General features: G+C 37.3%; 1 protein-coding gene across 1 annotated transcript in view; it reads right to left on the bottom strand.

Moving 5' to 3' along the window:
- The window catches only part of Adamtsl1 (ADAMTS like 1), a 628,790-nt gene that overhangs the window by 151,525 nt on the left and 452,431 nt on the right, over positions 1-24,834 (bottom strand). The window contains exons 12-14 of the mRNA XM_090329363.1: positions 19,924-20,128; positions 18,229-18,376; positions 15,167-15,251 (exon numbers count right to left, since the gene is read on the bottom strand). Coding sequence (XP_090185489.1) covers positions 15,167-15,251; positions 18,229-18,376; positions 19,924-20,128 — 438 coding nt within the window. The remainder of the gene's footprint in view (positions 1-15,166; positions 15,252-18,228; positions 18,377-19,923; positions 20,129-24,834) is intronic.

The raw sequence follows: 24,834 nt of genomic DNA, 5'->3' as shown, positions 1-24,834 counted from the left end.
AAGTGGTCACAGAAAGATCTAGAAAAGAATGAATTGGAAAGACAAAATATTATATAAGTTCTACTCTGATTTTACTGAAAACATCTTGTGCATAAATATGTCACTTAAGGGCAAAAGAAATCCCAGGTTTTATCGATAAACATGTTATTTCATATTGTCTCATCTTTCTTTTTTAAGGCCATACTTCTTTTTGTCCTTGTTTTTTAAGTGTACTAAGTTGTTTCTTCTAATTCTGGGTAATGTTAGAAACACTTAGAAAATAAAATCTTTAGGACAGATGCAGACACTTAATCCTTGGTTGGAAATCTGGACATTTGAAGAGGCATTTGAATAGCTGCAAATAAAATTTGCTGCTGGTGAGAAAAGAAACTTGGGACAGGGGAAAAGACTTCCTCTTTGCTCTACAAGTACTTTCTACTTCCCTATGTGATCAGAAGACTTCAATAAAACTATAATTATTTACTATCGTTCAATAAAATTAAACAAGAATTTTTTTTTAAAAAACCTTCCAAAATAATTTTTTTTTTAAAAATCAACAACCTTTCAACTGTTGCAAAGGGAAGACAACTCTTCAGTTGAATCATTCAGGAATTTTGAAATTACTTGTAAAATCTGTTATTGTAAGGAGACTTTCAAAATGAATATTTAAAGGAATTAACGTTTTGGAACAGCAGCTACCCCCAAAGAACATTCTACATTCCCTTAGGACCATACCTAAATTATTCCAGATAAATGCGAATCTAACTTATTATGAAAGAGCTTTACTTAAGGTTACTCGATCTGAATGTGGAATTAGGAAAATATTTCTTACTATTGGTTGATGATTGCTCTGGAGCTTCAAATAATTCATGCTAGTTATGCAACTCATATTGCAAAAATTGTCGTTAAGTGTCCAGGGCACAACTCCACGCACATCTCACAGCAGGGGTTCTTTTATAGCTTCCTTTAATCTTTACACATCATGCCTGTGTGAGTCTTCAGCAATGTAGGGCTCCCCAGGAACAAACCCAGGCCAATTTCCACAGAGGCACAAGTGAAATGATTTGTAAAGAAAAAGGCCTTTGTCTGATCCTGCTAAATAATAAGATCTTGAAGGAAGAACCCATTTCAAACACAGGACAGTTTGGGGAAGGCTATATTTAGGTGTCATTTTCCAAATAGCAGATTCCATTTTCTCATACTAATGATGAAATTCATTTTGGGAACTTTTGAGAGGGAGCTGGCTGTACAAGAATGCTTCAATGGCTTTCTTGCAGAAAGTGCTAGAAGTAGGAGGAAAAAAAAGCTGACTGCATTAAAGAACACATTTTCCTTTCAAAGAAACTTTACATCAGAAGGAAATGTCACAGGAAGGAGTTCTCTGAAAGCTTCAATACATCCAGAGATTACTGAGCTCTTTCAAAGCCTGAGAGCTAACATCTTTGAAAACTTTGGTAAAGTCTTTTTCTGATTTTCCAGTTCAGTTCTCTAGTTTTTCTCTACTCTGGTCAGATGAGATCAGAGTATGATTACAGGAAGGCCTGTTGATCATCAGGAAGTTCCCCTTTAACAGTAAGAGAAGAGTCAGTGGGTTGAGTTAATGATCAGTTACTAAGAATAGTGGCCTCATATTGCCTGCTATTCCTGGCAATCCAATGGCTATCTTGTTCCCAGTGGCATTCAACTCAACTGACCATAGCTTTCTTCTTAAAGTTACCTTGTCCTCTTGAATTACATAAATTTAAATGCTCTCCATTTTTTTCTCTTCTGGTTACCTCCTTTCTTAACTCTTTCCCCTGTCCTCAAACTAAATATTATGGTGCCTAGTTTATGATGTCTTCTAATGTGTTTGTTTTTGATTTCTAGTTTAAATGCCATCCGGTGAGATTTTGCTCTCTATCATCTAATCTACCTATTATCTATCTATCTATCCATCTGTCTGTCTGTCTGTCTGCTGTCTGTCTGTCTATCAGCAAGCACTAGAGGCTAACACACCTCTAGTACTAGCTCCTTGGGGGCTGAATTCTGAAGACCACAGTTCAAAGCTAATTCAGGCAGGAAAATCCACAAGAGTCTGATCTCCAATTTGTCATCAAAAAGGTAGAAGTAGAGCTGTGACTCAAGTGGAAGAACACCAGCTTTGAGCGAAAAAACTAAGAGACTGTATCCAATTCCCAAGTTTAAGCCCCAGAACCAGTACCCTCTCCCCTACCCTTAAATGTTTGTAGCGTTCACATACCAGACAACATTAATGCTGTACAAATCAAAATTGTTAAATTCAAACAGGAGCTAATGAGATAAGATCAATGATTTTTACTTTATATTTCAGACACATACAACCAAAAGACCCAAAATGGCACTTCAATTTTCTCCATCACAGCAAATGTTTTTACTGACCACCCAGCTTTAAAAAAATAGTTAGGGATTATTCTTGACTCCTCTTTCCCATTTCTTACTCCCAACTCTATTCTATTAATTATCTATTGAAAATAATGGATATTTTGTGTCTCACCACATGGGGGTCAAACTTCTGATTCTCTTGCCTCAGCCATCTGGGTGCTAGGATTACGTGCATGTACCATTACACCTGGCTTGAAAATGCATCTGAATATCATTTACTTCTTTTTGTCACAACTGTTACAAGTGCATATTGATATAACACTGATGAGAATAGCTGATATATGCACTTGCTACTTTTGTATTTTACACATATTATTATTATAACATTATTTAGAGAAGGGTAATGTTGGATACACTGTGAAATAGGCAAAAGAGATTCCTGAATGCCTTTTCAGTGAAATTCTGGCATGGTTTAGTACTGTTTCAAGGTGGTCTACCTCCATGGGAAAATAAGACTTGGATTATCTTTAACTAGTCCACTATGAAACACCATAAAGACAGACATTTTCTTGTCGAGGGCTGGTGGAGATGCAGATGTTTCTTGTCCACAGTGCTGGAAAGTTTTTCCTGTTCATGTCAGTGCAGATTATTTTGTCTGCTGGAAAGTATGAACTTTTCTAAATCCAATCCTCATTTGCACTAGTTTTAATGTTTTAACTAGCTTCTTGAATAATTTATGAGGCTAAAAATCTTTTGACATGTGTTTGTTCTATATTTGTATGAGAGTCATGATTTCAGCTTTCTGAAAATTGCAATTTAACAAGATTCTCTTCAGCCCAATTTCTAGATGGTAAGATCAAGGCACAGAGACTTTTAAGGTCATACTGTGGACTACAGGGAAGTTAGTTTTGGGAGGACAGCAGGTTGCCCCTCAGTGCTTACTCTTTCAATGGGTCTCTCAATGGATGCCTGTTAGGTTGCCATGGAAACCACAATCACTGATATGTTTCCCCCCCCCCCCCCCTGGACAACTTCAAGAGCCAATGGTCTGTCTTCTTCCTCTGCTCCCCTTTACCAGTTCATGCTTCACTTTAGGGCCAGTGGGATCTTAATATAGAAAACTTGTAATTGTCCTGAAGAAAAGACAAACCCTCTCCCTGGGCTTTCATACACCATTCTCAATCTTCATTGCACTCTTTCCACTCACTGCCCTCCAGCTACTTGTGTCTCTTTTCTTTTCCATCAATGTGCAGAGCCCTTAATTCAGATTGTGTGAGTCATTCCTTGGATGATTCTCTTCCTGTGTGTCTCAGTTTAGAATAACTCCTATTTATCATCAGGTGTCAGCTCACAAGTCCCTTTTCAGAGACAATTCCTGGCCCCTTAGACCTGCTGAGTTTCTCTTAGCCTCTGGGAGAGCCCTGCCATTTCCTGCTATCACTTGCCTGTGTCTGATAATCTTTACTCAATAACCATCTCCTTCATTAGGCCAAATCTTGTGATGACAGAACTTCCTATAACAGTTGCTAATAAACACGTCTTCAAATGAGTGACAAAATGGTTGGGTTTTATTTGTGTGTGTGTGTGTGTGTGTGTGTGTGTGTGTGTGTGTGTGTGTATGGGGGGGGTCATGGGGTTTGAATTTTGGGACTGGGCAATGTACCTGAGCTCTTCAACTTAAGGCTACCACCCTACCTCTGGGCCTCGGCATTATTCCTGAGCTCTTCTTCTCAAGGCTACCACCCTATCCCTGGAGTCACAGCTCCACTTCCAGGTTTCTAGTGGTTAATTAGAGATAAGTCTCACGGACTTTAGTGCTGGACTTGGCTTTGAAACTAGATCGTCAAATCTCAGCCTCCCAAGTAGCTAGGATTACAGGCATGAGCCACTGAGCCCGGTTTAAAAGCTTTTAAAAAATAAAAGAAAATTTCTTTCTTGTAGACATTGGCACAAGGAAACAACAACAACAAAAATCCCTTTTCCTATTACAGGAATTTCTTATGATCTTTAGGTTTTGTAGCTGTGGTGGGCTTAGTCAGCCATGATTTTTACAGTTATCCTTCAGAAGTGTGTGTCTTATTTCATCTTGATAGTTGGTTTGCTAATTATAGCTTGAGGCAAGTTTCTATGCCTATCACACTTCAATGAAATGATAAGAAACTTGCCATTTTGTAGGAGAAAAGGGCTTCGAGACAGATGCGGACCTCACTAATTTATACATGATTCTCTGGCTAAAAAAGAAAAGTCACGTTATCTTATCACTAGCTACTTAGCAGAGAAGACTCTGGAGCATTTTGGAATGTTTCCTAGTTTAAGAGAGAAACGTGGAAAGCACTTATCATTTTTTAAAATCTACCCTTTACAACTCATATACAGTTTGTTTTGGAGGAAAAGAAGATTATTAATTGCCTGTAGCTGCTACATAGGGAGCCAAATTAGTCTCTTCACAAATAAAAAATGAGGATATGACACTTGTTTCAGATCACCTTTCCTTCCCTCTGTAAGCAGAATATGAATTGAAAGCTTGCTTTTTCTTCGAAGATCGTCTGCCTATTTGAAAAAGTTACGTCCTATGGGACACTGATACCATTACAGTGGATAGCAGCATCTGCGCATTTGTGCTTCTCAGCTTTATATCAGGATGGAGCTTTCAATTCCCATTATTTTCTGTGACTTTGATCCAAATCTGAAGTATTGTAAACTCAGAATACTTTTCGTGAGCCATTTCTTCTTCACGTGGAGTGATATTAGTTTATCTTGCAATGTTGCAAAGGTTTCTTTCCCTTAATTCAACAAGTTTGGCAGAGCTTTCCAATGAAAAGTTCAGTTCATTAAAAATGACCTTAATGGACTTAACATATATTGGTGGTGACAGGGTCCATACTTTATTTTGGCACACAAGGATCCCATTAATTTATCTTTGTCACTCTCTAGGGCTCAGCCGAGAAACAGTTCAGATTTAGCTTTCTCGAAGTGGCTACAGAATGAGCAACCACAGTGATGGAGGGAGGGGCTGACAGATTTAGAACTTCTTGGATTGTAATAAAGGCTTTTCTACTGACTACATAAAAATGGCTCTGTCTGCTCTCCTGAGTTTATTATTGATTTGGCTGTCTCTGTGCATGCTGGGAGCAAGTGAGGCAAATCAAATATATTTAACTCAGAGGTGGGAAGGGTCCCTTTCCACCTAAGCAGTCTCTGAATTTCCCTAACTTGTTTTTCCAATTTGTGGGATACATGGGGCTCTCTCTCTCTCTCTCTCTCTCTCCCTCTCTCTCCTCTCTCCCCACTGCTTTTCTCCCTCCTTCTCTCCTTCCCTCTCCATATTTCTCCTTCTCTGGGAATTCATAGGGTCATCTTTCTCTTGCCTCTAACTCTCTTTCCATATTTCTTTCTCTTGTCCTCTGCTTCTCTCTTCCTCTTTTATGGCTCTGAACTCAGGCCTGGCTAAGCAGGCACTGTATGGCTTGAGCTATGCTCTCCAGCCAATAAGCAAAATGCTTATTTTTGAGATAGGATTTCACCTTTTGCCCAGATTGGTTTGAACCTTTGTTCTCTCACTTATGCTTTCCAATATAGCTAGGATAATAGGAAGATGCTACTACACCAAACATTTTCTTGTGGAAATCATGATCCTCTTAATCTTAGCCTCATATGTAGATGCGATGACTGGTGTATGTTACCACTGGCAGCATAGCACAGCTATCAGTTGAGATGGGGTCTCTCAAACTTTCTGTCCTCCTTGGCCTTGAGTTCTAATCTCCTGAACTCCATCTTCTAACTAGCTAAGATTACTATCACCTCTGCTGATTTCAGGTACAGAATTCTTTTCTTGTTCAAATAAAGATAACTCTATTTTGCCTCTTAGAATAAACACTGGGCTAAATTAAAAGCATGATCCTTTTAAATATGTCCTCAAACAGCTACAGAAATATAGAAGAGAAGGCAGCAAGATGGCGATAGCTGAGAACCACTATGTGAGTTTGAGTTAAATACTGTGATCGTTGCTCACATGTCATTAGAGAAAATATATGAGGTAGATACTATACGTGTTTCATTTTTCTCCTTATAATGAGTTATTAATTATTCATTTTAAGTCTCTTAATGATTCTCTGGGGAGAGGAACACTGCTAAGAAAGGCCCAATCATAACAACAGTTAACACATATGTCCCACCCCCTGCATACCAGGTTCTGTACACATATAAATCCTCAGGACTATGATGTAGAGTCCATTATTATGCTTACTTCACAAGTGAGGAAATTGAGACCTATGGGGTCTAGTGGCATATGAAGTGTCTACCACTGCTAATGGGGATTCAAGATTCACATAGCAGTCTTGCATGGGAGCCCGCACCAGGCACAACTGCTTTGCCAAGAGGGATGATTTAATGACTTTTTGATTTGTCCCTAGCAGGGCTATATCTTTATTGGGGCAGACAAATGAACAGCCTCACTACTCACCAACTCATAGAGCAGGCAGTTCCAGGTATCAAAAAAAAAATCAATTTCAAGAAGCTATAGTTTCTGTAGTATGTTTTCAATAGATAGAAAGGAATCATTCAGCAATAATGATAGAAAAAAATTGGTTATTGTGGATGAAGACTGAGTAAATTTTTTCTATGTACTCATTTGGGCTCAAAGTCAGTTTCAACATGCTAGTACATTTGTTCATATCAACATCTACTGCAAGACATTTCAATGTATAGGATGCATTCTTCTTTCAGTTGTTTTGTATATTTTCGCATCACCACATATTGAATTAACTAGTCTGGTACTCTAGCTCTGAGATAGATCCAAGTCTCACATATGGTAGTAAAGAACTTTGGAATTTACTAAACTTCTCATATTCTTTAAAAAACAACCTCACAAGTACATATTGAGTTGTCAATTATACATTAATTAAAAACAAAATATTTTTGAAAGTGAACAGTGACATGTTTAATTTGGCAGATGCTTTCTTAATCTGACGCCTGCTGAATTAACTTGCTTGAGTTACTGACAATCCCTATTTTTCTGCAAGCCATAGACACATTGCATTGACCAAGGCCTGCAAATGCATTGCTTAGTTCTTTCTTGACTGACTATATATGATAGAACAATTATACACCCACCACTAGAGACATGTAACTGACTTACTAGGTCACTCATGTTGATTTCCAAACAGGTGGATACTAGATATACTTGTTGTAATTATATAAATCCTAATTAGTAAATTGAGAAAATAAATCAAATTCAATAAAGAAACAAACATTACAAAGAATAAAAATAAACAAAAATATAAAAATCACTTTGGTATTTTAAAATCAATAAAGCTACATAATGCAAAAAGAGAAAACCAATTTCCATATACATATAAGATATATTCCTTATGATTTTCTATGGCCTCAGATTCACAAAGGGAATATAACTCAGGTAAACTGTATTAAGAATAAAAAACAGTAACACTGATTGGATCTATTACAGATTTTCATTCATTACATATTCTTTGAGTGAAATATAAGAATGCATGCCATAGCTTTTTTATGAAAAATTAATTTATTCTTTTTCTTTTTGCCAGTCCTGGGGCTTGAAGCCAGGGCCTGGGCACTGTTTTTGGACACTTTTGCTCAAAGCTAGTGCTCGGCCACTTGAACCACAGTGCCACTTCTGGCTTTTTCTGAGTATGTGGTACTAAGAAATCAAACCCAGGGCTTCGTACATGCTAAGTGTGCACTCTACCACTAGGCCATGTTCGTGGTCCCAAATTAACTTATTCTTAAGTGCTGAATTAATCCATTCACATTGTCCAAGCACTTACAAGGTATAGCTATGAACTAATATAAACGTGTTTAAACAGACCTAAATACTATTTTTCACAAGGTAAACTAGACATTGAATCTACAAGATCCTTGTGGTGACTTTCCTGACTCTTTCCTGTGTGTAAGTCCTTTGGGGTTTATTCACACAGATGCATGACAAGAATTCCCCTTTGCTTCTTAATAAATCAGCTCTGACTTATTGCAATCCCCTGTTAAGAATATCACTGACTTATTCTAGTTATTACAAATGAGGGAAACCATGCAACCTACTTTTCTTTGGGTCTGAGTTACTTCACTCATACTTTTTTTTTTCCAGGTCTTTCCATTTCCTTATGAATGAGGGGATATCATATTTTCTGATGGATGCCAAGAACTCCATTGTGTATTTATACCACATCTTCTTGATCCATTTCATTCATCTACCAAGGGGTCACAGGGATGGTTCCATATCTTAGTTATGGTGAATAATGCTGCAGTGAACATGGTTGTGCTGGTAGGTTTAGTATAGCCTTGTTTGTGGTCATTTGGGTAAATGCCCAGGAGTGGGATTGCTGGGTCATAGAGGATCTCTATGTTTAGCCTTTTGAGGAACCTCCATACTGCTTTTCAGAGTGGTTGAAAGAGTTTACACTCCCACCAACAGTAGATTAGCAGTTCTCTTTGGCCACATCCCTGCCAGCATCTGTTGTTATTAGATTTCTTGATAGTGGACATTTTAAGTGGGGTAAGGTGGAATCTCAATGTTGTTTTATGGTCAAAGATATTGAGCATTTCTTCATGAATCTATTGGCCATTCTTATTTCTTCTTCGGAGAAGTCTCTCTCTAAGTCTTATCCCACCTTTTAATGGGGGTGGTTATTTCTTTGGGGGTTTGTTTTGGGGTAATTTAATTTTTTGAGCTATAAGTATATTTTAGATAAGAGGCCATTGTTTGTGGTATGGCTTGTGAAGATCTTCTCTCAGTCTGTGGACTTTCTAAACATGCATAAAAACCTGAAGTTAAATTCTTATATACCAACCTGCATCAGAATCAATTCCAAATAGATCAAAGACCTTGAGGTAAAAGCATATCCCCTGAAAACAAATTATAGGAAGGAACAGGGCAAAAACTAGGGCTCCATGGTACAGGTCAAAACTTTAGCATTATTAATAAAGACCCCAGATCAAAATGAGTTAAAGAAAGGTTGGATAAATGGGTGCATTAAACTACAAAGCTTATGCATGGCAAAGGACATAGTAAGCAAGATAAATAGAAAGTCCTATTGCTATTCTGAATCAGTGAAGAACTCCTCCCAGATGCAAAGTAGCACAAAGAATCTGGCTTTATCAGGTTCACAATTGTCTGTACATTCTTGGAATATTTTTAAAATTGGTTTTACTATCAGGGTAATGTATAGAGGGGTTATGGTTACATTTGTCAGGTTCTACTTGGAATATTTTGCTTTAGGCACCAGGAAATCTGGAAAGGTAGAGCAACTGAGGCACTCAGGCTATACGTTTCTCTTAAGGCTTCTCCCTTAATAAATAACCCCATATAGTATCAGGTGGTCTGTTAATGCCCTCAAAATGCTAAGGAAATGAAGTTTCCTTCCTAAGCCATGTCATATCAGACTTTTAAAGACCAGTTGAATTATTTCTTACTTAACAACATTTCTTTAAATATCCAGATATTGCCATTGTATTAATTTTTTTCTCCTAGAGAAATTAAGCTCTCAGAGGGGGTCAAAATGTGGACTTGTCTCCAATACTGGAAAAAAGATATTAACACAAGAGGTGAAAACCAATCATCAGCCATTTGTTTGAGTAAATACCTAAATAATATATATATAATTAGAACTACCACAGTGTAGTTTTGTTTTTTAAAGGGTTTAAAAGCTATTCTCATATATTTTCCAACCTGGAGACAACCAGCTCAACTCAACATTCTCATCATCTGGAGGCAAATTAAAACCCAACAACAAATGAATAACATAATTTGAATTATAACAGAAGATAATTCCATGAGCATTTTTTTCCATTTTCCTTTTCTAGTGCTAAAAGCCATCAGAAAAATGCAATTTCCCAGAATCTTAATTACAGAAGTCTGTCTGTAATCACTATCCCTCCTGTGTTAATTGGTAGAAAGGATTTACTAATTTCTCAGCAGACAACCTCTGAAGCAAGTTTACTATGCTCGATTTATTTCGGAGGCTGTGCTTGACGAGCTTCATTGGCTAAAGCCTCCATCTGCTTAGACTTAGTTTGGGGTTTGGATCTTACTTGCATTGTTCTGCACAAAAGGAGAGCTAAAAAAATATCTTGCTTAAAGAACCTTCTGCTACTTGTCAGAAAACCCCAATAAAAACATGTGTCTGAGTAAAGACAAACCATAGCCACCAGAGGAAAGGCAGCTCAGAGAGTTTGCCTCCCACCTCCCACACGTGGGTTAGGAATTCATTTCTGCATGCCAAGGTAATATACTCATCCCAATAGCCCTTTCTGCACGCATCCCAATATCACTACCTTTTTTTTTTTTACCACATGCACCAGATACATCACAAACACGCTATCTGTTGCTGAGGAATGAAACCATGAGATCTCAAAGTATTTGTGAACTGAAGCTGTACTTTTATATGATAAATCTAAATTACATGATAAGATCCAATCTGTATAATAAGCTCAATGATTCTACAGGCTGTTAGCAGCATGTGTATATTCCACTTGGTGTTTAGTGGAACTGTACTGTCACTACATTCTTCTGTTTTATGAAGCCTTAGTTATCTCTTGGCAATCCAATTTTTAGTCTTTTATTACAGTTTTCTTCTAAACATGTCATAGAGAAGTTTTTTTTTTTCCAACATATTTTTGGTCAGAGTGCTCACCAATCTTTTTCATATATGTTGGGATTACTAAAAGCATCTAACATTCAATAAGGACATCTCCATATCTAAACACTTACACACAGTGATGGCTCTCTTATTATTTAATGAGACAGGCTGTTGATAATATTTTCACGTACCATATGGGGAAATATGGCATATTTGCTGCCTTGCTGTAGAACAATGTTAGCTGGAGTCAGCACAAGAGATAATAGTTCTGGGCCACTGTTCCTGTTTTACTATGACAGCCACGGCTGCTAAACGTTACCATTTAATTTAAGCAACGTGAGTCTGTTCGGTGGGTGGATGTGCTGACAGGATATCATTTTTTCATTATACTTCGGAGGGTAATTATAGGTTGCTACATACATTTGGAAACGGGTCTAATGTGGTTTAAAAGGAAGGAATTAAGGCCATGCAAAATTATGTTTTTAAAATTCAAAATCAATTAAAAATGTGACACTTAGGGCTCAGTGCACTAACCATGTATAAAATGTATTAAAGTGTAGAAAACACATATCTTTCATTACTCTACAGCTGTCATTTATTTCTTTTTTGTAGAAAAAGTAATTGTTGTTCTGAGCACAATTGTATACATTTCCTTTGCACTGAACTAGTACTGTCATTACAATCCACTTCAGTTCAGATTAATCATGCAAAAGATGGCACTTCTGTAAACACTAAGAGTAAACTTTTAGAGTCTAAAATATGGCTATTGTCTCAATGGCAGAGCCTGTGCTTAGCTATTTTGGGGATTTTATTAAGAGTAAGCATGAAGTATCTCAGACTGATGATGGGAAACGGTATGAGTGATAATGTTCTATGAGATGCTTCAGTGGCCCCATTAAACTCTGATTACAGCTTTTAACGAAGACCCATCTAATGAGAAGGACATGTAGCTATAAATGCAAGATGTTTTCAACTCAGTTCTCTTATTTTGCACTAGACAGAATGCAGTAGTATACCTAGGAATAGGCCTTAGGTTTAGTGGCAGAAGATACTGTACAAGGACAAAAGAGAGTTTAAGCAAAATAATACATACAGTTTAAGTAAAAAGTGTATATTAGGGTTTAACTGGAGAATATTATAAAAATAAACAGCTGCAATTACCTGGTATTTTCTGGGTCTTGAGTAAAACCTCCAAAGATTAATTTGCTAATATCCCTCTAAAGCTCATTTCCTCCTGTCAAAGTAAGTCCTGACAGGAGCAAAAGAAAGCATTTTAAAGCCCTGTGTGCTCAATTAAAGGGTGCATTGTGGCCTTTAATAACTACCTTTCCTTTAAAGGTCTGCCAGGGTTAGTCATTTTTTTCTCAACATTGAAAATATTGCGATATATATTGCATAATATAGAAAAGAATCTGTTTGCTTAATTGGTCTTTTTTTTATTAATTGTTCTTTTGAGTTAAAAAAGGTGTCAATATATGTGCCCCTTTTTCTATGAAATCAGGTAGTTTATTTAAAAATGACTTTTGGTTATTAGAAATCTGGCATTTTAAAATTCTAGATTGTTTTTGGTTGTTGCTAAAGCATTTATTATTTCGAGTTTATTTCAAAAGTGCAGTTTGTATTCAGGAAAACCACAGCAGATTTAGACTGAATCAGGATAAATATAAGAAAATTCTAATCTGCATTTGCTTGTTTTTATCTCTAATATGACTGATCCTGTAGCATGAATTTCCTATCTTATACCCTATACAGTAAACTCTGAGAGTGGGTGGTATATTTTTTGATGTACTCTTAGCTAACAAACGTTTTTTCTTTTTTTGCTGGTTCTGGTGTTGGAACTGGCGGCTGGGCGTTATCCCTGGGCTCCTTTTTGCTCAAGGCTAGCACTCTATCACTTGACCCATAGCTCTACTATGGTTTTTTTTTGTGATTAGAGATAAGAGTCTCATAGATTTTCCTGCCTGGGCTGGCTTCTAACTGTGATCCTCAGATCTTAGCCTCCTGAATAGCTAGGATTACAGGCATGAGCCACCAGGAGAAATTACTTTGTCTAGATGGAATTTGCCAGTAAAGTATGTTCTCTTATCTATAAGAGTAATGTGGCAGATATGGCTATTACTGTTTTCTGGTAGAATCAACATGTACTTGTCATCAATTAATCACAATACATTTCTCTCTCTCTCCCTTGTTTCCTCTTCTGAAGCAGATTACAAATCTGTCTAAGGGCCCTACAGATTACACAGCTTATAGAAATTCAGGGATTGAGGTCTCCCTCTGACACTGATTGTAGCAAGAAAGGGAAAATAGTAAATTCTTCTTTCCCTTATAGCTATTTTGTTTGCCCTTAACTTAATGAGTGGCTATGTTGCAGTGCTGGAAGATAAATAATATAAAAAGCAGCTCATTCTATTTTTTTTAGAATGGAAGAAAGACAGCCTCTTCAACAAGTTGTGCTGGCAGAACTGGTTAAGCACCTGCAGAAAACTAAAGTTGGATCCTTCTTTGTCACCTTGCACTAGAATTAACTCCAAATGGATCAAAGACCTGGAGGTAAAAGCTGACACACTGAAAACTTTACAGGAAGGAATAGGAGATATACTAGGCCTCCTTGGCACAGGTCGAAACTTTCTTAATAAGGACCAAGAATCACAACAAATCAGAGAAAGGCTGGATAAGTGGGACTGCATTAAACTGCAGAGCTTTTGTATGGCAAAGGACATAGCTAGTAAACTAATCAGGAAGCCTACAGAGTTGGAGAAGATCTTCACCAACCAAACAACGGACAAAGGCCTCATATCTAAAATATATCAACAACTCAAAAAATTGAATCACTCCAAAACTAACCTCCAAAGTAACAACCATCCCATTAAAAAAGGGGCCAAAGACTTAAAGAGAGTCTTCTCTGAAGAAGAAACAAAAATGGCCTATAGACACATGAAGAAATGCTCAACATCTCTGGTCATAAAAGAAATGCAAATCAAAACAACTCTAAGGTTCCACCTCACTCCAGTTAGAATGGCCAGGATCAGGAAAACGAATAACAACAGATGCTGGAGGGGATGTGGCCAGGAGGGATCACTACTACACTGTTGGTGGGAGTGCAAACTCCTTCAACCACTATGGAAAGCAGTGTGGCAGTGCCTCAAAAGGCTAAACATAGAACTCCCCTATGACCCAGCAATTCCACTACTTGGCATTTACCCAACCACCCAGAAACAAGGACATACTAAATCCACTAGCACAACAATGTTCATTGCAGCACTATTCACCATAGCAAAGATATGGAACCAACCTAGATGTCCCTCAGTTGATGAGTGGATCAACAAGTTGTGGTATTTGTACACAATGGAATTCTATGCTGCTGTCAGAAAGAATGACATCGCCCCATTTGTTAGGAAATGGAAAGACTTAGAAAAAATCATATTAAGTGAAGTAAGCCAGACTCAAAGGAACTTAGGTTTCCCTTATTCGTCATAATCAGTAGAAACCTTGGGCTCTACTAGCAGAGATCTGCAATAGAGCAAAATCTTGATACATAAGGCCATATAATGTGAAGCTAATTGAAAGGACCTCCAGGATATTGAAACAAAAGCCATATAATGAATGATTGTTGTCCTTAATGTACTATGTTGTCTCTCATCTCCTTTGCTGTCCCTTGGTTATCTCATATTGGTATAGTATCTCACTTTGTTATCTGATATATTGAATTTATTTGTATTTGGTTATTTGAAATTTGATAGGGAAGGGGGGAAAACCAAGACGGGTGGGAGGTGTGGGGGGGGGAGGGAAATGGGTACCAAGACATGTGAAAGGGTATCAATGTATGTGAATTAATGCACCTTCTATCTGGCAAATATCATGTAACCCTTTTACTAATTACAATAAAAAAAAAGCAGCCCAGATGTTCACATCAAATCTATTTCATGTCATCAGAGGCACTATTGGCCCTTTGCCAAGAGGAAACGGGATGAGAATTTGGGGAAGAGGACTAGCCACTCCACCTATTTTTCCCTATAGGCAAAGTTGATTCAAACAGGATAATCTAAGAAAATTAGAAATCACTTTTAAATGCAATTCAAGTTTTCACCAACACTTTGAAATGGATACACTTCTAATGGAAGAGCCAAGAGAGTTCAGCTCCCTGGGGGAAGATGGTTACATGGAGTTTAGAACCCATGAAAGCCAGAGCCATGCAACCAACCAGGTTCAAAAGAAGAACCAGATGTGCTTGCAGAACTTACGAGGGCTCTTCCGACACGGCTGCTCCTTCTTCTAGCTCTTGAGCTTGCTTGAACCATGGCAGCGTGGCCTCAACAGGAAGTTTCTCTGAGAATGAAGTTGCATGCACATAAGAAGAAGTTATCACCAAGCTGAAATTTCAGGGAAATATCTCTTCCTCCTCTCCAGTTCTTCGTTTGGCCCTATATCTAGAAGTCACTATATTGGTAACCTCAAATAGTTAAGTGTTTCGACAAACTGCTGCTTTTAGTGATGGGCATATCGAGAAAAACAGACTTGGATTTTACATAGATTGCCTCTTAACTAATACTGTGCATACACTTTACTTCCCTTTTATTTTATTGAAGAGCACAGGGAAGGAAGGTTTTTTTTGAAATTAGGAAAAGTTGTAGGAGCCTGAGCTCAAAATGCACATAAAGATAATCAAAGCATCTTTCACATCTTTTAAAATAAACACAAAGTGCAATAAACTATATTGTAATTCCTCTATAATTGTATTCCTTTTGGCTAAGTGTAATCTATGTCATATCAAAAGAAATAAAACAATATTCTGAAATTCACAAAGTATCTCCGCGAAATTCTGATCAGTTCAATAGCACCCAATTCGCAATTATCATTGGAATATGTGTAACTTAGGCTCAACAACCCATAATTTGACTTGTTACATATATTCAGCCAATTTTGACCAAACAGCTCAGAACAAGTTTCTTAACTACTTCCTGAGGAAAAAATGTAGAGGAGAAAATGAAATAGACAGGTTCTAATGCTCCTACAGAAGTAATTGCCAACATTCCCATTTCTGACATATTTATTAAGGTCATTTATGGGCATATTTGCCTTTAGAGTATGAGCCAGTGAATCTCTATCACCATTTTATAACATATAATTGCAAAGATGAAAGAAATATGTCCATATATGTATACAGCATAGAATTATATGGTATTTTTAACGATGTTTAGAGAGCTGGGCTCACTACTGGGTTGTGAAAAAATCAGATTTTATTCCTGATAGTTAACCACAAACTGCTTTTCTTTTTCTGAGGTGGCTTGGTAAAGATAGAGCTAATAAATAGTGGACTATTTTTAGGTAGATGCATCACTCCTTGTCTGTTATGTTGCTGCTATTTCTGTTCAGAAAATAAAACAAGAAACATAAAACTGCCAACAGGCAAATGGATTCACTGACATTTGAACAGCAGCATCACCTTGCCTGGGCATCCATCATTTTACCACACCCCTATTCACTCTAGTTAACTGTCTCCATCAATGAAGCTTTCTCTGACAGCACACATGAGCTCTCTGTGTCTTCTGTAACAGTGTCTTCTGCTGGACGCAAATGGGAAGTATGTAATGCTTCATAGCTGATGCGAGTCCTGAGAGATGCTCTGGTGGCTACTTCATCTAATATTTGAGAACATGGATGATAGGCCACAGTGACATATTTGAAGAGAACTCTCTCTCTCTTTCTCTCTCTCTCTCTCTCTCTCTCTCTCTCTCTCTCTCTCTCTCTCTCTCTCTCTCTCTCTGCCTCTCCCCCCCTCTCTCTCGCTCCCCTGTTGGTCTCTCTGTCTCTCCCTCCCTCTGTGTCTGTCGCCACATACCAGGTTAAGCATCATACTTCCATTACATCTCACTTAACCTTCACATGACGTCTGGGGAAGATTTGGTTATTTCCTGTATTTTATAGATAAGAAAATGGAGGTGGAGAGAGAGAGATATGCACTTACTAAAAGCAACCATATTTCTAGTATGGGGTTTTGAGTTTAGATTTCATCATGGTTCACACAGAAAGCATAATGAAGAGCTAGAGTGTGGCTGAATTTTTATAGAAATTTAATGGTTTAAAGAAATAAATTTTAGTTATTGTTAACATAAAAGGAGTCATATAATAAATAACTCTTTATATCTGGATGGCTTGTTGATAGATTTTTTTCCTATCCATGCACCCAGATTATTAAAAACAATTATTAGAAATCAGATTAATATTTGTATTGACTTGGGAAAGAGGGGATAATGGCAATGTATCTTGCTCACTAAGTAAACATTTTCTAAAATTTATTTTTAATGCAAATTATTTTACACATATACCAAATTCATATATTTTTGCATTTTTATGCTCTAGAATTTATTTTCACATTAATGTGAAATATTCTTATATTTACAGCAACAGTTTTCTCTTTCATCAGCTGAAGTATTGCAGGATACAAGTTTAGCAAAGCAGACACACATCACACTTGAATGAATTCCCTTTTGATGTAATTGTTTTTGTTTTTGTGTGTGTAGGTAATGGGGCTTGAACTCAGGACCATGACACTCTCTTTTAGCTTTCTAGCTTAAGGCTAGTGCTCTATGACTTGCGCTATACCTGGCTTTTTGCTGGTTACTTGGAGATAGAGTCTCTCAGATTTGTCTGCCTGAGCTTGCTTCGAGCCATGATCCTCAGATTTCAGGCATGAGCCACCAATGCCCAGCAAATGCCTTTGCTTTTAACAGAGAGAAATGTAGATAGTAAATATGTAGTTTTATAAATCTCTTCTCCTTTTAAGAAGACATATACAATATTTCTCATAATAGTCTTCAAGAACATCATGACTGGGGAGATAATTTTTTATTTTATATGCCCATTTCTAGGACTTGAACTTAGGGCCTACACACCAACCCTGAGCTTTTTGGTCAAGACTATGTCTCTACCACTTGTGACACAGCTCCACTTCACCTCTTTTTGGTGGTTAATGGGGGTCAGAGTCTCATGACCTTTCTTGTCTGGGCAGGCTTTGAACCATAGATCTCAGATCTCAACCTCCTAAGTAGCTACTGCTACTTAGCCTGTATGAGCTACTGCACCTGGAGACTCATTGAGAGATAGTTTTATGCACAGATTTCTACATGTAATGCTTAATAAACATTTGCAATAAAATTTGAAATGTTCTTAGCAGCATCTAAATGAAAAAGAATCATGACAAAGAATACTCAGTATACTTAAAACTCTCCGAAGGATCTAAAACTGCACATAAGTACACTTAATAATAAACAGACAGGTAAAGAGCACCTGTCTAGTTCATTACCTTTGGGTTTGTAGCAGGGAGTAGGTATGATGCACTCCTCTTTTATGTGTGGCTTTGTCTTTGCACTGCAGCCTCCCGTGTGCATTCCTCGGTGGTCAATGCAGAGGACCACACGATACCTGAGGCCCTGTCCACAAGTCACTGTGCACTGGGAAGACATGACAAGAGAGAGAAGACTCATAGACAAAGCTTTGATTACTTCGAGCCTCATATCATGCTTTTAAAGTAAGGACTTTTGGGGGGGACAGGGGTTCAAGAACTCTTAGTAGATTCATATCACTTCTTACAAGACATGGGATCTATGTTCTGTTTGGCTGTTGGGGGTAAAGGTGCTGAAAATTAAACCACTTTCAGCTTAGGCTGAAAGTCCACAATCTTGAAGCACCCTTTGTATGCAAAGTCTGAAACAAAAGGCTGAAAAGATGTGTAGAATGCACTCAAGTTCAATTATCTATACTGTTTCTATGCTAATGATTCCAATGTCCAATATTCCCACATGAGCACTAAGAGATTTTTAAATGTTGATTCATCCTTTGGGTGGGTTTTGAACGGTGAGCCTTGTGGTTACGAGGCAGGCACATTGCCTTTGAGCCATGCTTGCAGCCATTATAATATAAAGGTGTTTTAAACTGCCGCTCCAAACAATTTCTATTGCAGCAAGGCCAATTCAATTGATTGTACTGAAGTGGGAAAATAATGTTCACATGAACTAATTTAATGGGCAGAGGTAGACCTCGCACCCCACAGCAGTTGTCAGCACCTCTGTAGGACTTTTAGGCTCAGGAAAACATCTCAGCTCTCCTCTTGCTCCCACAAAACCACAAGACTGAATGAACAACCTTTTTGGCTTTTCTGTGGGTGAGGATACAATGGTTTACTTCCTCAACATTCTATGTCCTTTGGCATTTCCTTTTATGTATTAACACCCAGAATGACATTTGAAGCTGAATTACTGTAGGTTTCCTAAGGTCTGTAGTTTTTGGTTTTCATTATTGTACTTGATCCTCCTTGTAATTAGTGAGTTGTTTTCATTTAATCCTTTTTTCTTCCCAAGAAGTCATACACATAGATTCAAAATTTACAGATATAGATAGAGTATAAAATTTTTTTAAAAATCATACTGTTCTACTGAGTGTTATTTAAGCAATTAACTTTTACAGTTTCGGGATTAATAACATCAGTTCTTTTTTGCCCTTCTGTGCCCATCTGGGGACTTGAACTCAGGGTTCAATGCCTGAAGCTCTTGCTTGGCTTTTTTCACTCAAGACTGGTGTTTTACCGCTTGAGCCATACTTCCAATTCTGGCTCTTTTACTGGTGAATTAGAGATAAGTTTTGTGGAGATTTCTGTACAGTTGACTTCAAACCATGATCCTCAGATCTCAGCCTCCTGAGTAGCTAGGTTAACCTGGCACAAGCCACTAGTACCAGGTTTAGCTTTAAGTACTTTAAAAATACATTTACTTTCACAATAAAGGGGAGCACTAGGGGTTTCTTTGAAGTAACTTGAAGAAAGGCCTTTAGCTTTGGCCACACCGGACTGGAGGTATTCCATCTCCAAAAGCTAAGCTAGGAGGCTTCTAGAAACCCTAAGAGGAGAAGCATGGAGCCACACAGGGTATGTGGTGGGGCCATGATGGAGAGAGGGAAGAGTGGACTTACTCTCCTAATGAACAAAGAAAGAGGGCACAGTTACCGGAGACCACTCCTGTGCCAGCCATTTAGGGCAGTCAAAAATGTTGCAGGGCTGCACGATGGGCATCTTAGGGGTGTACATGCATTTCCACTCTTCCACGGACGTGACTTGCCCCTGGATGTCCTCCTCCACGCAGGAAACTGCCCGGCTCTGGATGCCCCCCCCACACGAGGAGGAACATGCGGTCCATGGAGTGGCCTCCCACCTACAGAAGCAAGGGAGTCATCAGGGCAGACACACACACACCCCGCCGGCCCTCCTCAGTGACCTGCCACATAACCCCTCCCCTGGGCGGACTGGGAGCAAGGAGTCCTCAGAGGCCATGGTCCAGAGAACCAAACGCCATCTCTTATCGGAAAGCTGAGAAAGAGAAGAGGATCCAACATTGGCGACAAGGCCTTGCACATCTGTGAAAGTGCTACACAAATGTAACCGTTGGCAGTTTTGGAAGCTGTCTACAAGGGTATCAGTCCTGTTACTTATTCAAAGGAGGTAAGTTCAGTTTGTCATCCTTTCCTCTCACCATTATTGAAATAACGAAAGGCAGATATAGATATATGTATTTATACACACATATATATGCCTGTATTACAGTCCCTTTAAGAATCTATAGCAATACTAAAGTTGAATAATTAACGAATACTAATCGTTTGCATTGTGGTGAGATTATGGTGAGATAATTATTGTGGAACTTAATTTTTTAAATTGTATTTTATCGTCGGGATAATGTATAAAGGGGTTACAGTGACATTCATCAGGTGATGGGTGCATTACTTCTCAAACTTTGATATCACTTCTCATGTTTTTGTCCCCATTTCCCTTTCCCTCTCCCCAACCCCTCCCAATCATCTTATTTTCCCCTTTCTTTTCCCTATTTCAAAAAAAAAGACTTAATTTTTACAGATGACTTTAGGACATTTTGATTTAATTTTATAGAAGCTCATACGAGATCAACATAGGCAATAGCTTGTTTTCCGCTTCTGCATTGTCAGCCTTGGGATTCATAGACTGTGTACAATTCGGATGCTCAAACTGTGCCATTATTAGGTTGAGGAGCAAAAATGTGAATAACATCCTTATTCATTAATTCTCCTCCAGTAAAGAACTCCTGAAATTATGAAAAGATTTGGTTTTGGCCGAAAAGGTTTATGATGTCAGATCAGAGGTATGTAGTGGGTAGAAAATAACAATATTGCCAATAACATTGAAAAACGTTTTGGTGATGTTTCAAAGGCTTTTTGCAGTTCTGAAACATTTGGGACCACATGCAGAGAGGTATGTTTGCCTACTTTTTTTCTCTCCTCATGTGGATTTAGACTATTGAAATCTCTCAACTTAGGAGCAATGAGATTGGTCAAGCCAAACTTGTCTTTCTTACATCTGTTCTGCTTGTTGAGAATTGATAGGGAGCTTTAAGATTTCCCTCTGAATTAATTATGAGAGACAGCATTTTACCAAGAGAGAAAAAAAAGTGTCACAGAGTTGATCCACTTGAGAAGCTAAATTAAAAATACTGCACAAGCACCCCACGGAGACATCAGTTATTTTTGCACATATTTTGGGAAACCCTGATTTCTTTTCTGCATGAGTCAGAATAATGTGTGCTTCCCAGTAAAGAACATTTCGGTCTACATTTTCTCTGCACTGTTTCACTGCAGGCAACAACTGCTATCTTCACGGCCAGAAGCCAAGGTATGCTGCCAATTACAATAGTTTCCTACATATTTCCCCAGAAAATATGCAAGAATATGTTATTCTGGGGAAACTGAGGCCCTCTATATAACCCTTAGGGATTTTTTTCTTTTATTCCTTTCAAGAGAAGGAAGTAAGACCAATTCTCATTCGTTTCCACATTAATCAATGAGGACTTCCTTAGATAACAAGCCTAATTTAACTGAAAGTATACTGAACACATAGGTACATATTCATACTAATTTAATGTGAGAGTAGAATAACAATATTTATTTTCTTACTTATTTTTGTGCAGGTACTGGACCTTGAACTCAGAATCTGGGTGCTGTCCCTTAGCTATTTCATTCAGTGCTAGCTCTTGACTACTTGAGCCACAGTTCCACTTTGGCTCTTTGGTAGTCTTTCATTGACTTTTCTTTCTTGGTTGGCTTCAACCTCAAATCCTCAGAATTCAGCCTCCTGAGTAGCTTGGATTACATGTGTGAGCCACCAGCACTGGGCTAACAATATAATGTAGTGTGTGTGTGTGTGTGTGTGTGTGTGTGTGTGTGTGTGTGTGTAAGTGGAGAAAAGAGTATCACAGGTTGGATTTGCACCACAGTCCTCAGATCTCAGCCTTCTGTGTAGATAAGATTACAGGTGCAAGCCACTGCCACCTGGTCTAATAACATATTTTTAGTGTACATTTAATCTAAAATATCAAGATGATACAAAAGAGCACATTTTCAATAGGTTTTCTGAAATCTCTGAACTTGACTCTTTTTTAAGGAATGAGTGATTAACATCTATCTCAACACTTGAATTTGATAGTAGTGCAATTTCACAAACACAAATAAGTATCCTTTTCAATGTGGTGAGCACAGTAAAACAAGCAAAGTTAGAAATTCATAGTATAGTTCTAGTATAATATAAGGGTAGTTGTATTTGTGGAGTGAATATTATATGTGAATCTTTAAATAGTAATGGGATTGCATGAAATTTAAAGCAAAGCATAGTTAGATGCTTTAAGGTACAACAAAAACTGACAGAGGACATTAGACAAGAAATCTTAATACAGTTCTCAGAATAAGTTCTTGGAATAAAAGAACATATATCGAAACTCCTTGTCCTGCAAACTTATTCTGGAGGAACAATACATGCAAATCTGTGATATATATTTTAATTCCTTTTAAAAAACATACCATGTTAAGAAATTCTCAAAATTGAAAAATATAGAAAAGTAACACACATTAATTAAGAACAATTTGTTAGACCACATTCTTATATTATATTTGATATGTTAGGTCAAAGACTAACAGTGGGAAGAACAACCTAAAAATGTATCAGTAGTGTGTTATATCTATATCTGTGGCCTTAATCCTATACTATAAATATCTTAAGTAAAGCATTCTACTCCGGTTTGTGGATGATTGCTATTTCCAAATAATTTCTGAGCTTTATTTGTATGAAATGAAAACACATGCATAGAAACAGCTTCTATTCACTACAAGTTTTGTCAATAGAGGGGAATTTCTATCTTCAGAATTACAAGTAATGCAAGTTAAAAAAGTATGGAATATAGTTTGCTAATTGTCCTCTAATCTTGGGGCTTGGCTATACCAAGTGCATATATATGGTGTGCTACAAATATGAAGGGTGATCTTTTCAATACACCACTGGCTTTTAAGCATTTGTGGGAAATGCTTTCTATAGGAGATGAAGTCTAACTTAAGACAGGCATTGGCTATGCCCGAGAAATATAAACAAGAGAGATCAGAGACCGTATTACAGAAATCTAGGAGCTGTCATTACAAGAAAAACAAACGTGATGGTGTTCATTCTTGACACCCAACTTTCCTTTCCTTGTGTAATATATATTCTTCTTTTAAACAGATATATGTTTTATGAATAGTTTGTTTCCTGATTCAAAAACTAAAATCAGAGATAATTTTGATTATTTAATTGATCTTTTGATAGTTTCATAAAATTATCAAGGGTGAGATGACTTTTGGATCAAACTAGCAAAATGACAGTCTTTTGTTGTCTTTATCAATATAGTCATCAGAAAGTAGCTACTAGAAGGAAGCCCTTTAGGGAGAGTACTTAGCAATACTTGCATCTAGGAAAAATCAAATCTCCCTTCTTATATGTTAGCATTAACATATTTTAAAAAATGAGTATTATGTCTGTGTCTAAGCAGATAACTGGATAATGACTTGTATGTAGGTGTGTGTGTGTGTGTGTGTGTTAAAATCATGCATTAAGCACATATTGATTCTAATTTGTGTAAATTTACACGCTTGCATGTTTATGCTATGTGGATGACTGCTGAGAAAGGAACAGGAGAAGTAGAATCACTGGGGAATTCGACTACATGGCCCTGAGATCATGTAAAATCTAATGCATATTAGTTCATTAGAGATTTGGAGATTTTCAACCAAATATTATGGATTGTACTGTTTATAATACAATTACTGTCTGGCATGATTCTGTTTGGGACTGGGAAAACTACTCTAGATTATCCCAACTATTTATAGTCTAAACCAAACCTTAATTCTACATCACAGCTGATTCCCTCAGGGGCAAATTAGCAAAGAAAATTGAGCAAAGATATAAACTCATTTCTAATTTCTACTATCTGTGGAGCAGTTTCCAATGTGTGAGATGATGCATTTAATAAGTGTATTTTTCTTCAACTCCAGTTTTCTTATGAACATATTGTACAGATAATATATTCTTTAACAAAAGAATTTTTTATAATATATAATATTTTTTCACTTAAAAGAGAAAGGGTATCAATGTATGTGAAGTAATGCACCTTCCATCTGGCGAATGTAATGTAACCCTTCTATTAATTACAATAAAAATATATAAAAAAATAAAATACTCTTTTCCACAATAAAAAAAGTATTCAACTTTTTAAAAAGTAACACAACACACTGTGCTGTGTTCAACAACATTGAATTTATGTTTTACAAAACATCCTCTAAAGTGTTCTGAATAATAAGAATATGAAAAACACTACCTTTTGTTCTTAATCATAATTTCTTCAAAAGGAAAGGAAGACATTTCAAATTATTTGCATCATACCACACCTGGAATTCCACATTCATAGTTTTTGATAATACTTCGGGACCTGTGTTTGCTGAACAGTTAGCAGCAGTGCTTTAATGGCTAGGGTCCTGTCACAGTGGAAACATAGAAGAGGATACAGAAAGGGAGAGAAAAACACAACATAAA

The sequence above is a fragment of the Megascapheus bottae genome, chromosome 3 (assembly GCF_031878675.1).
Source record: "Megascapheus bottae isolate mThoBot1 chromosome 3, mThoBot2.hap1, whole genome shotgun sequence".
Lineage (NCBI taxonomy): Eukaryota > Metazoa > Chordata > Mammalia > Rodentia > Geomyidae > Megascapheus > Megascapheus bottae.
The sequence above is the reverse complement of the archived record's forward strand: the minus strand, read 5'-3'. Positions and strand labels throughout refer to the sequence as shown.